General features: G+C 41.0%; 2 protein-coding genes across 2 annotated transcripts; both read right to left on the bottom strand.

Annotated features, from left to right (window-relative positions):
• Positions 1-6,793: 6,793 nt before the first annotated feature.
• On the bottom strand, positions 6,794-7,144 carry LOC121373874 (actin, muscle-like). The gene has a single exon (XM_041500660.1). The coding sequence runs from the start codon at positions 7,142-7,144 to the stop codon at positions 6,794-6,796; it is 351 nt and encodes a 116-aa protein (XP_041356594.1).
• Positions 7,077-9,359, bottom strand: LOC121374111 (actin-like). The gene is given in 3 exon segments (XM_041501046.1): positions 7,077-7,818; positions 9,148-9,194; positions 9,197-9,359. Coding segments are annotated over 3 exon segments (735 nt in total). The 5' UTR covers positions 9,273-9,359; the 3' UTR covers positions 7,077-7,206.
• Positions 9,360-14,019: the final 4,660 nt, after the last annotated feature.

The raw sequence follows: 14,019 nt of genomic DNA, 5'->3' as shown, positions 1-14,019 counted from the left end.
TGCAACATCATTGCCTTATACATCATAAAATTATTCACACTAGACCGTTCTGATAGTATTCTTATTAACTGCATTAAAGTAGTATATGAACATAGTAAAATAAAATCTGTATGTTTTACAAGACTGCTGAGACACATTAATTACTGTCAAACTCGTTCCCGCCACGTTCGCTACTCTTAGCAACAAGGTTTTGTTTATGATAGCACCATTCATACGATAGCACTTAGCTCGGTCCTTTGATGCACTAGTTATTGATCACTGATTGAAACTCATGATATAACTAAATGAGTCCAATAAGGAGGATCGATCCTTGGACCACTCTAACCGCAGTCGGACGCTCTTTCGCTGAGCTACGTCCCACTCTTCTCTATTATGACATCGCAGTTCGTGAGACATTGAGTATTTGATTGATTGAAACATATGTCATTGCTTTAACAAATGGATTAGACACATATTTTCTTCTAACTTACTAGGTCTTCTGTAAACCTCTCTATAACAAAGAACTTACAAAAAGTCATCTTTATTAGCAGGTGGTCATTATATACAGATTAAAATAGATGCATTGGTATACGTAATGCAGCGCTTGAAGTGCCAGTTATTGATGCGTGGTTGTTAAATAAAGATGGCCTTTATAGCAGTTCGACCGAACATGGCAGTCTTGTTCACACTAACATTACTTATATGGTGCTGAACATGGTACGAGAGTCATTTTATTCAACAGTGTTTTGTTACAGTGTAATATTGATTTGATATCGAGTTTTCAGACCACTAAGTTGGTGCTAATAATGAAACATTTTAGGGGATGCTACAGTGGGAATAGATCATGTAATCCTGCCGAGCAAGGGACATTATACTTGAGCTAAGGGTATAACCCCAAAAGGACAAAAAAAAAAAAAAAAAAAAAAATGTCAAATTAAATGATGACATTTGTGGTTGGTGAGTTGCGTCATTTGTCATTATGACTGTCACGGGGATCCTATAATATCCGTAACTGAATGAAACACGACTGTCCAAATATCTCTCTTAACTGTATATCTATTAGATCTCTCTGTAACGGGCGGTTATCCGCTGGCTCGTCTAGGTATGATCAGAGATAAGATCTTATATAAAGTATATATTATTATAGCACGTTTAGTTCACTAGAAAACACAACAAAAACACAATACACTTTGGAATCTGTATTAACCTACGCAGACCAATGTACTGCCGCAGTAGTTAATTAACAACAACAAATAATAACAACCCAGAACTGATCACTTAATTAGTTAATCTCTAGGTGTCTAGTTTACACAATATGCTAATCACTTCACCGTGACACAACACCCACACGTGTGATAATTGAGAAACGCTGCCAGGAGAACTTAATTAATAAAGGAATTACAACTCTATTCCTAACTGGTTAATTTTTAATTAACCCTTACTACTCGTTCAATAACGTGTGATAATTGAGAAACGCTGCCAGGGGAACTTAATTAATAAAGGAATTACAACTCTATTCCTAACTGGTTAATTTTTAATTAACCTTTACTACTCATTCAGTAACCTTGTAACACAGAATTAATACTGGTACCTATCGCAATAAAGACAATAACCTACAGTTTACCTAGGTCCTCTAGGATGACTGGTTAAGCTTTTTATAATTATTTAGGACAGTGAGCCTACAGATTACTGCGTCAGATGACCGGCAGCACCGTCTAAATAATATTGGTATAATACAGTATTAAAATATTTAAAGTCACATCAATCACATCAAGGTTATACAACAGAGCAGAAAATATATAATTACCAAGTCCAAACGGACTAACGTTCCCCCCTGGACGCCTCCCAATATGTTTCTCCCCGATATCTCTAAAATCCTAGCTATTTATTCAAAACTCTCAGAGACAGCGAATATCGCCTGGGGGCACAACGCGGTACCTCACCTATCATCTGATATTTCCACCTCTCCCAGAGTCGGTATATTTTCTTAGATGACCAGACATTCTGTCGCCAGTCGCCAAAATCACGGTCGTCGAAACCGCACTCGCAGAGGTATTACGTAACTACTGGCCACATGGCCTCCACATCTGGACTAAGTGCATATTGGGATGCACGGTCGCGCGAAGGTATTACGTAACAAGGTGTCCATCTAGGCTAAGTGCATTTGGAACTGCACACGGCCCTCTAAAACAATTAATATCGCCACAGGCGAAAAGAAATTAAGAGCATGTACCGTCACAATGACATTTGTGGTTGAGACCTTTGTGACATTTGTGGTCGATCGTGTGACATTTGTGGTCGATTAGGACATTTGTGGCAATAACATTGCGACATTTCTGGTCGTTGTGACATTTGTGGTCGTTACGACATGTGTGGGCACTACACACGTTTCTGGTTCAGATTTCCTTCCTTGAGCAGAGCTAGATAACTCAAATGTTCGCTTATTAAATCACTCATGATTTATAATGAACGCTGACCGTGATTGTATGGAATAGTATGGTCCACTTCAACAGTCCAGTATAGCAACTTGACATGCTAAAACACAGTTAAGTGAGTAGATGGATTCAGGCTTGTTTTTATACCACTTCGAACTCTGTGACAAAACGTGTTCTGGTTCGCATCTAGCATATGCTACGATGATCCAAGAATATTCTTTACTCGTGTCGTTCTTTATATACAAATAAAGCAGTGTAGTATGTGCTTCACCTTTTTACCTCTTCAAAAGAAAAAAAAGAAAAAAAGAAACAACATTAATTTTCAAAGTTTAATAATAATTAAAACCCCAGCTGGTAGACATGATACAAGCAACCAAAGATCAAGATGCCATGGGAAGGGGATTACTTTGTACATGTCTGGGAATTCACCTGAAACATATACACAGGCATATGCGTGACATAGGGGTGGGAAAAATGTCAGTATCGGTTATGACCACCGCGAGCCTTGATGAGAGATTGACAACGGCGATGCATGGAAGCAATCAAACGTTGCAAAACACGTTGTGGAATGTTCTGCCACTCATGCTGAGGTTGCATTCAGAAGTCGTGGAAGTGTCTGGGATGGTAGATTCCTCCGGTGCACATGCTAATCCAGTGCATCCCACAGATGTTCTATTGGGTTTTAATCTGGCGAACAGGCAGGCCAAGATAATGTCTGGACGTTGTGGCGCTGCAGAAACTCCTGAATGACACGTCCAACATGTGGTCTGGCATTGTCATGCAGAAATATTACACCACTGACGTTCATGTGCGGAATGACGTGATGATGCAGGATATCGTCTCTATATCTGATGCCCGTGAGTGCACTTGCCACATGCACAAGAGCCGTCCTACCACCATGACATTGCCACCACCAAAATGGTCGACTTGTTGCACGCAGTTTGGAGCTCCGGAACTGGAGGCAAGCCTGACGAACGGCTTCCATCTCCAACAGATTGATATGGAGGCTCCTTTTGAAGACAGTCCACACACCGGACAAAAGGGAATCCAATATCCCTCCTTGATGAACGACAGAACCCATGGGTCCAGGGCTGGCAGGAGTCACCATTGTGGAAGAAAATTACATAACGCGCCGTCCTCAGATGAGCGTGACTCTGTTTGACGGGGGTGGGGGGGGGGGGGGGGGGGGGGGGGGGGGGGTTAGCACCATCCCAGATTCCCAGATTCCCAAGTCGGGACAGAAACCCCTCAAGAAAAACAGGTTTCTTAGTGGAAGGTGGGTAAAATGCAGCAGCACCAGAACAACGGTTACGAACATTACCAGGCTGGGGCAGGGGACAAACTTGACTGATTCCTTGTCCATAACAAATCCAAAGTCTGAATCAAACAGCAACATCTCCTTGACTGACCAGCTGTGAAACTAAGTTTTCACAATATCGGTAGCCCACTGCCCAGACAGGTAGTGGTCATTTCACAGCAAGAGATTGTCCTTTCACGAGCGCCCCGACATCTGCGCAGTGTGATGTGATGCATTTGCGGCAACTGCCAAACAACTTCGAGCCATCAGGGGAAGACACCACAGCCTTATCCAACCTAGATGGTTGTTCACCTGAAAGAGAAGTTTTGATAACTTCTCCATTATTTCTATGGTGACACGTCCAAAAGGCACTGGACAACAGTCCATCTTATCCTCCGCAAGCATCAAGAAAGACGCACCCAATGTCTGGTATTAAGAGAGTGCGACCAGCTTCATACCGGGTAAGAGCTTCCCGATGGACAAAGCTGCTGGAAACTCCACCACTGCTCCCATCATATGATTGGTTCCAACGATCAATTTATCAATCTCCAGTAAGGATTCGTGTGCCTCCTGGAAAACCAAGCTCCGGCCGCGGAGCCTCCACCACCAGCGATCGATTCCCAAAAGAAACGTGCTGAATAGTGGGAACAGCCACTTCCGCTGGGAAAGCGTCACCACATACAAGTCGTATAATCGAAACATCTTCCGACTCCAAACCAGAACCGAAAGGCAAATCTTCTTAGGAAGAGACCTCCCTCAAAACCAGCGGCACTGAAGACGGCTGACCCTAATAGGCCTCCATCCCTGCGTCACCCCTGCTTCGCCAAAACGATCATTGGTGGAAACAGGCACCAACCGAGCTGGAAAACCAGGCAACGGCGGAACAGCCGACACAGCTGGATTCAATGGCTGACACACAATTCCCACCTGCAGCGTAGCCCGGAGCCACAAGAGAAAGTTTGCAAACAAACTTGCCTGAATCCCCCCTGGTCGACCCTAAGAATGCACATGAAGCAAAGGCTCTTGTCACCTGGTAAGGTGGCGAACTTCTACCTCAGTCTGACGAGGCGTCTAAAAGGGTTGCCTCCCTTATACCAGCCGTAGCCAATGGGGGAACCTCCGGGTAAACATACATGTAGGGAGTACTCCTGCATCCAGTGCGCAACGTGAGGATCTACCGCCCCCCCCCCCCCCCCCCCAAGAGCATCCCCACAGCTTCACCCTACAGTGGGTGGAACTTTGGAATTTCGCAAAAAAACCAAACCGACTGCTTCAGCTGGATTCCATCCAGATGGGAAAGCAGGGGAACTGCGGCAGCAGAAGCCACCACCGCCTCCCTACACACAACCTGTGTTGACGCTACCTCCACCATCGGATATACCTGTGCCTTCGTCGGAGCAGCCTCCCTGACAGTTAACCGAAGCAGACATCTTTAGTGAGCTAGTGATGCCGGCCAGCATCACTGAACCACTAGCAATGCTATCCAAATGGCGGTGGAAAGAGGAGGCATTCTTATGCCTACCACCGTTCCTTGCACGAACTGTGCCCCCGGACTTGTTAGAAATTGGTGGCATCTCTGACTGGAGGACAACTCCAGAAGTTGCCTCCTCGCTCCTCTCTCCCTTCCTTTTCGAATATCCCTCTTCCTGTTCGCCTCCCGGACATGGTGACGAAATTTCGTCCAAATAGACGAAGGCCATGTCGTGCAGACCTCGCACTACTTGTCAAAAGAATAGGCCCTACAGGACCGACACAGCGGTTGAGCCCGATGAAGCCGTGTCAGACATTCCGACAAATGTATAACCTCAATTAACCCCAAAACAACAACGTATGTCTTGGTAAAGGCTAGGGAAAAGACAAACAACAATTACAGTTTAATTACACGTTACACGAAAAACCCAGAAACATTTTGCAGAGCTTGTAAATTTTACTACCGCAATGGAACACTGCAGAATTGATAACGATTGTTTGCACATGCGCGGATATGGATTTCCATCCGGCAAGGGAAGACAGTTCTGCAGTGGAGTAGATGATGGGTTGTATAGCATGGTCGTTGTGCTAGTACAGTAAGTTGAATAAGAATATTGAACAATAAGAGATAATTTGATGATATAGGAAGTGTAAATGTTATATTTATGTATGCAGTTCAATGATTATTGCTGTAAATGGATGTTTGAAAAATGAGAGAACAACCTTCCTAAGAACTGAGCAAAGATCCATCATGCGCAATGTGAAAAACTAGTTTTCTACTAACCAACTATCAGGCGCAGAATTCAGTTCTTAGTGACCCAATAACACATAGCAATGCCATAGTTATGATGCTAGCAATGTGTGTGTTATTAGGCAGCGAAACAATAACACTGAATTATGTAGCGCTAATCGGGTTACAAAAAAACATGGCTGCATGATAAAGTAGTTTTTTCGTGAAATCGTAAGGGTATATCGGCAACAGCTGGACAGGATTTGCTAACATGTTTAGTACACCGGAAACCTACTTCACTAAACTCTTGCAACCTTACGATCTCGGAAAGTAATGCTAAAAGTTAAAAGAGCAGCACATTAATGAATTAATAACTGGCTATTGCATGTGAAACATTTGAAATTCAGCATTGTGAAGAGACGACCTTGAACAATTGTTTAGTCATTGAGATCTGTAAAACACATTCATCGGTTAAACCCACACCCACTCCCACCTCCCCGCTACCCATTTATTTATAGATGATTATCCAACATACTCACCAATGAGTTTTCTTTCTACCATTCAGATAATGAAAAACAAGGCTTTAAAACTTTATTTCCTTGTTTTTTATTTTTCTAAGAAAACAATATGCAACTTTTTTCCAAAAAGTTCTTTTACTTTCTCATAACGAAAGCATTTATCTATATTTCATTAAATTCTTTAAAAATATACCATTAATCAAGCTTCAAAGGCTGAATAATATAAAAAGTAATAATATATAAATCAACAAAATCGTTAATTTTCTCAGGCAGGGAATGATTGCTGGGGAGTAAAATAGAAACAGTAGAACAGTATCAAAGTCAGTGTTCAAGTCTTGTACAGAGCCGATCAGCAGGTGTAATATTAGTGTCCCTTCAGACCATGTAGTCCATCTACTACCTTTCTATGCACAATGGCTGGGCCAGATTCATCATATTCTTGTTTGCTGATACACATCTGCTGGAAGGTAGATAGAGAAGCCAAAATGGAACCACCAATCCAGGCAGAATACTTTCTCTCGGGAGGTGCAATGACCTTGATTTTCATTGAGACAGGAGCAAAATTGGAAATTTCCTTCTGCATCCTGTCAGCAATACCTGGGAACATCATAGAGCCACCAGAAAGAACAGTGTTGGCATACAAGTCTTTATGGATATCAACATCGCATTTCATGATGGAGTTGTAGGTAGTCTCATGAATACCAGCAGATTCCATATCAAGAAACCATGGCTGGAACGTGGCTTCTGGACACTTAAACCTCTCATTGCCAATGGTAATTACTTGTCCAACTCGTAGCTCTTTTCCAAGGTAGAGGATGAAGCTGCAGTAGCCATCTTTTGTTCAAAGTCTAATGCCACATAGCACAATTTTTCTTTAATGTCTCTCACAATTTCCCTCTCTGCTGTGATGATGAAGGAATAACCACGCTTCATGACGATCTTCGTCAGATAATCTGTATGATCACTACAGGCAAAATTGAGCCTCAAGATGGCGTGAGGAAGAGCATAACCCTCGTAGATTGGTACAGTGTGCGTGACTCCATCACTGGAATCCAGGACAATGCCAGTTGTACGACTTGAAGCGTACAGAGACAACACGGCCTGGATGGCAATATACATAGCTGGAGAGTTGAATGTTTCAAACATGATCTGTGTCATCTTTTCTTGGTTGGCCTTGGGGTTGAGGGGAGCCTCTGTCAAGAGAACTGGATGTTCCTCGGGAGCCACACGAAGCTCATTGTAGAAGGTGTGATGCCAGATCTTCTCCATGTCATCCCAGTTGGTGACAATGCCATGCTCGATGGGATACTTCATTGTGAGGATTCCTCTCTTGGACTGAGCTTCATCTCCAACATAGCTGTCTTTCTGACCCATGCCAACTATCACACCCTGCAAAATAAAGGAACAAGTTACAGACAGGCAAAAAAAGGGACAAATGTACATCTTCTCTAGTAATGTCAGAAAACACAACTACCATTCTGTTTTATAAATAAGTATACAACGCCCCAATCCCTATTTCAATCATTTTAGTAATGAACCCATATCTGCCTCGAGTGGAGCTAAACGGTCGTAAAATATTTTCTGGTACCGGCCTGCGCCTGTTTTTTTTTCTTCTATTAATCAGAAGAGCTAGGCCTACTGTCGTGTTGTAATATTAAGGTCCACGCAACCAGCTACGTGTACTTCGTTAAGAGACATTCTGAGAATACTGCTAAAGCAATACATGTCCCCTACCGGGACCAACAATTTTCATATCTTACAAGTTCAAGGGCCATAACTCTGACAAATCGCCACTAGAGCACATTAAATCAATCATCGGCTATTGGATGTAAAAAAAAGAAAAGGGGGGGGGGTTAATTCTGACAGAGAAAACCCGCCATATTTTTCCATAATAGTAGCAAGGAATCTTGTATATGCACAATCTCAGACAGGTTAGCATTGTGCAAAAATGTCCGGAAAACTACGTGGGAGAGACAAACGGACAGAGGGCAGAAAATACCTATAGTCCCCTCCGGTTGGATCGGTGGGGGACTAATAATACGGTCTCAAACTAGCACACATGCGATGAGTGTGCAACAGTGGTTCCACGATTTTGTATGGTTTACAATTTTACAAAAGGACAATTTGAGTTTGTTGATCTGGATCTACAAACGCAGATCGGTTAAGGTTGTTGGGGAAAATAAAGGACTCATTGCTAGATTAAACATCAATAACACACCTATAGTCCGTCCCATCATTCTATAAACATTTGGTTTTGGTAAATAATTTCAGTTTCATTTGAAGTAAGAAGAAAAATCAAGTGTTTTGGTAATAACACAATTATACAATTTTTTTGTGCAATTTTCAAATCAGTCGGCTTAGAAATAACTTCTAGTAAATTTGTAAGTAACCCAATACAACCTGTCAGCTATAACAAATTCAATATTTTGCTTTCTAAAGTAAATAAATGCTAGGTATACAATAGTGTAACAGAATTGAGATTTTAAAATCGAACTGCAAGTTTATTCGAAGATAGTTGCTTTGATAGAACATTTGTATAGCTATATTTAATTATATTAATTAATTAGACCTACAAAATATTAAAAATGTAAATTACTTTGAAGTTTTCTTAATTTATTACAATTTAGTTTCAAATCAAATACATTGTAATATTATACTTTTTGAAAACTTACCACCCCCAAAAACCCCACCCAAAAACACAAACCCCCAATAACTTACTTGATGTCCTGGGCGCCCAACAATGGACGGGAAAACAGCCCGGGGGCATCGTCGCCAGCAAACCCGGCCTTGCACATTCCAGATCCGTTGTCGATGACAAGAGCTGCAACATCATCATCTGCCATTTTGTTAATTTAGCGAATAAATCTGACATTGAAATAAAACTGAATCTGTACGATCCTTTCCGTTCACTTGCCAGCAAGCAATCTGGTCTTCGATCTGACACCGGCCGGTAAAAATACTCTCACCTGAGCACACATTGTTATGACTAAGCTGAATAATGTATTCATGCAAATCCATATATGGAGATGTTGGATGGCCTAACTGACTCCTTTTCTGGGACACCGGGTCGGCTTACGCTGAACATCATGTTATGGGGCCAGCTTAACCCCTTACAAAAACGGAAGCCCATACGCCTGTGCTGGGCTGTTCAGATTTAATCAGGGTGGAAGTAGTACCGGGGTACGACGCAGCCTTAAACCAGCTGGCTAATCCACTACATCCAGGTGCGTGTTCGGGGTGGGGTTAAGGGGTCGACCCCCCCCCCCCCACGCCTGATGTGGGATGGCCTAACTGACTCCTTTTCTAAGAAATCGGGCCGGTTTCAGCTGAACATGTTGTTGTGGGGCGAGTTGACCAATAACTGGGCGTGTTAGTAATTGTTGTGGGGCCAGTTGACCAATCGTTGGATGAGTAAGCAATTGTTGTGGGGCCACTTCTGTGTTAAGAAACACAGATGGCGGGTCTCCATTACGATTATTTTTATGGTATCCATCTTTTTATGCAATATTTAGCACGGTGTTTGTGTGGTAGTCGACTGGACCTGAGAGCAAAAATATTCTTGCGAAATGAAGAGAAGGCGATCTGCAGTACAAATCAAACAAGGAGAAGCGGTCAGAATAATCGAAAATTGTTGAAAAGGCATTACGTATTGTTATAGATCAGTAATATTGTTGGAAGTTTGTTTGTTCTGTTTAACGACACCTCTAGAGCACATTTATTCATTAATCATCGGCTATTGAATGTCAAACATTTGGTCATTTTGGTGTCCAGTCTTGGAGAGGAAATCAAAAGGGCCCACCGACGAGGATCGATCTTAAACCGCGCACCAAGCCAGCACTTTACCACTGGGCTACGTCCCGCATCGGTAATATTGTTGAGATTCGCTATAGAACGGCTTCAGAATGAGCTACGTGCCACCCGGAGAGGACATTATGTAGACCTGCTGTTTTGTATTCCTCATCATATATATTAACAAAACAGTTTTGGTAAACAGGCTTCTGGTGGTGGGTGTGGCAAATATGGGGGTCAAAGTAGGGCTTCTCCCAAAAACAGGTCAACCACTAATAGTTATTAGGAGAGCAGATAACAGACAGAACCTTTCAAATGATGATAGAAACATCAAACATGGCACAGATGATATGCCTGGGGCGTTCGTCAAATCCAATCAATGAACCACTTGAATTTTCAATATGGCGGCCATACTGTCGTACCAACGTTCATTATTGAGATGTATTTTAATAGAGCTTTTCGATATTATCATTTTATTTTATTTTATATGTCTAGATACATGCTAAACCTAACGTCTGATACGTACAAAAGGTCTCTAACGGTGGGAGTGGAAAATACTGGGGTTAACGTATCGCAACCTCCATAAAACATGATCACCTACTATTAGCACTATTGGCATAGCAATAATAGAAATGACCTTTGAAATTGAGATACAAGCATGAAACTTTACACAGATGAGGTGTTTGGAGAGTTCTTCAAATTTAATCAATGAGCAACTTCAAATGTCAATATGGCGGTACTTTTTCAAGATGGCCGCCATTTTTTCCAACTATTGTGCGTTATCTCGGTGACTTTTTATATACTAGTATTTAGAAGCATGTCGAAAGTAATTCTGATATTTAAAATACAATCAGAATTAATGTTTTTTTATTCAAAATGGCTGCCATATTTCCAGCAAACATAGTCACCAGCTACAATAGAAGAACATAAGATGGTACCAGTATACCTTGTTCCATAAACAAACCACTTTATGATCAAACATACAGAGATGATCTCCCTGAGACGTTCTTCAAATCCAATCACTGAACGACTTGAATTTTCAATATGGTAGCCATTTTTCAAGATGGCCGCCATACTGTCCTACAAATGTTCATCATTGAAATGTATTTTAATACAATTTTTATAATATTTTGCTGTATACATGCATAGCAGGTTTCCTTCAGTGGTTGTGTCTTAAAATATGTAATCAAGAAGGGACAACTGGTAACATTTAAATCTCTTCTTGGGATCATCTTTACATAAATATGTACTTTGATGTGTTCAGGTGGTTTTGTGAAGAGCAGTCATGCTTTCATCAAAACCAAAGAAGACATCTGCCCTTAAAATAATAATACTTACTGAATTTACACTATTTGCCCCCTGGGTATTGGATTTTCTCTAAGCATTCCTAGTGAGATGACTATGAAAGAATATGGCACTGTGAAGGTGAAAGGGATACAAGCTAATTACGTGAAAGTGCTATTGAAAGATAAGAAAGTTAACATGTTCAAAACCTTCCTCTGGTTGTTAACACTATGATTTCTATCAGAAAGTTGTATTTGACCAAGTGTGAAAAGATGAGTTCAATAGCAAATTGCCCACTTCGAAGGTTGTGATGGTCCTTTGTACGTCTGCTGTCACAAGTAGAGACGTTGTTCCTAAGTCAGAGATAGGCTCTGAACATTGACGGGTACTAACCAGAGGTACAATGCGGAACAAAGAGTATGAAGTCAGCACACATTATTCTGTTCCAGAATCAGATGACTTGTCCCTCAATCAAAACAAAGCTACTACTGATAGGTTAGCAAAAGTTCAGAAACACCCCAAAGTATAATAGTTCTGTCTAGGAGAAGATTCCAAGAAGATACCAAAATGCAACTTGCTACCAATCATTTCAACAGGTATTATCTGTTCCTGTACTGAAATCAATGAAAACGTTACAATCAGCTTATTTTATATCATCCATATAATGTAAATTGGATTACAACGTGTGGTCATTCATGCAAATGATATTGTAATCACTGTACTAAGCATATATTATATACAAGCACTGACTAGCAAGTCTGCGTGATGTGATACATATGTTGGACTGTCACTCTTCACAGACTTCCATTTTTTCTGCAATCTCTGTAGAAGGTATCTAACCAGTCATATTTGGGGAAAAAGCTTTGGTTTCAAGCAACATAGTTTACGAAACATCAGTCATAAAACATTTGGCAAGCATAGAAAAAACTCACTCGAGATGTAAGCTCTTAGGTAATGCTGCTATGCATCAGTTGTCAGTGCAAGCCTATAGTGGGCAATGGGCAACTCTATTAACGTGCCCCTATCCACTAGGGTTCAGGCACGCCCGCCCCGGATCTAGCCTCTGACATCGCCAGTGACCACTTCCGGGGCCTATAGTAAGACATAATCCTCGGCCATTGCAAACCTAGATGAAGACATTATCTTCAGCACAAAAATCATCTTAATTACTAAAACTGCTTCCACCTATAGACGCTCAACTTTGTGATCTTGCTACAATAATATGCGATCATAATATAACTGAAATACCCAGATAATTTTTAATCATTTGTCAATTAATGACTTGAATAGATGTTAAAGTCTCTTTCCATTAGCTAAAAATAAATTGTGTGAGCAAGTTCTTGGTTTCCGATGTCCCAGAACGCTCGGGGAAATATAGCCAGTACCCAGAAAAATTACCAAGGCTAAACAAGACTATATTGTTAGTATGTTTCAATAAAAATAACCACAAGGTCAAACAAATGATAGCACGCACGATCGGATCCATCTATCATGCTCTGTCTCCCCCCCCCCCCCCCCACACACTCCCGAAGACAAACATGAAGAAGACAAGACGTCGAGGATGAAGGAAACTACTACAGAGATAGCCAAAGAAGGTATTGATTGATCTCCATGATATGGTAAAGTAGTTTGGTAGTGGAACAAGGTATACTGGTACAAGCTTATGTTCTTCTATTGTAGCTGGTGACTATGTTTGCTGGAAATATGGTGGCCATTTTGAATAAAAATATTAATTCTGACAGTATTTTAATTATCAGAATTAATTTCAACAGGCTTTTAAATACTAGTACCTGAAAAGTCACCGAGATGGCTAAAATCGGACAAAAATATTATTATACATGTAAATAACGGACAATGGTGGAAAAAATAGCGGCCATCTTGAAATATTACCACCATATTGACATTTCAACTTGTTCATTGACTGAATTTGAAGAATTCACCAAAGACCTCATCTGTACAAAGTTTAAAAACTGTATTATGCCAAACTCTGGCGAGCATAATGCATTATTTTTATTCCTAATATATGATATTGACGATACCGAAACACACGAGGGTAATAGTATCTTTATCATATAATCTCAAGCTTAATACAACGTGTTTTTGTCCGTACATCAAAATAAACTAGTGTTTAACGTTTTCTGTTTTATGAACGCTGGACAGCTTTCAGTGTAAAAGTGCTATTGAAATGTTTTTATTTGATGACTATGAATGCATACGTCAGTTATGGCGTGTCACCCAAGTACGTTTGCTTAAATGTCAATAAACCTAGTGCATCTAATTTGCAAAGTTATCAAATTCTTAAAGTATGTGATCTGAAAAAATATCACATACTTGGATTGCACTGAAAATGTGAGATATTATATTATAAATATCATGGGCGTTCGGTCCTGCTCTGCGGTTATGATTAGTACCAGTCGATGGAACGCCGATGCGCGCGACGCCATATAGTAGTTGTTCATGTATATAGAGAGAGGATCGGAAACGAAGGTTGACCAGACACACACCTCCACTCGCTAA

This window comes from Gigantopelta aegis, chromosome 6 (genome assembly GCF_016097555.1).
Source record: "Gigantopelta aegis isolate Gae_Host chromosome 6, Gae_host_genome, whole genome shotgun sequence".
Lineage (NCBI taxonomy): Eukaryota > Metazoa > Mollusca > Gastropoda > Neomphalida > Peltospiridae > Gigantopelta > Gigantopelta aegis.
This window is presented reverse-complemented; position numbering and strand designations above follow the sequence as displayed.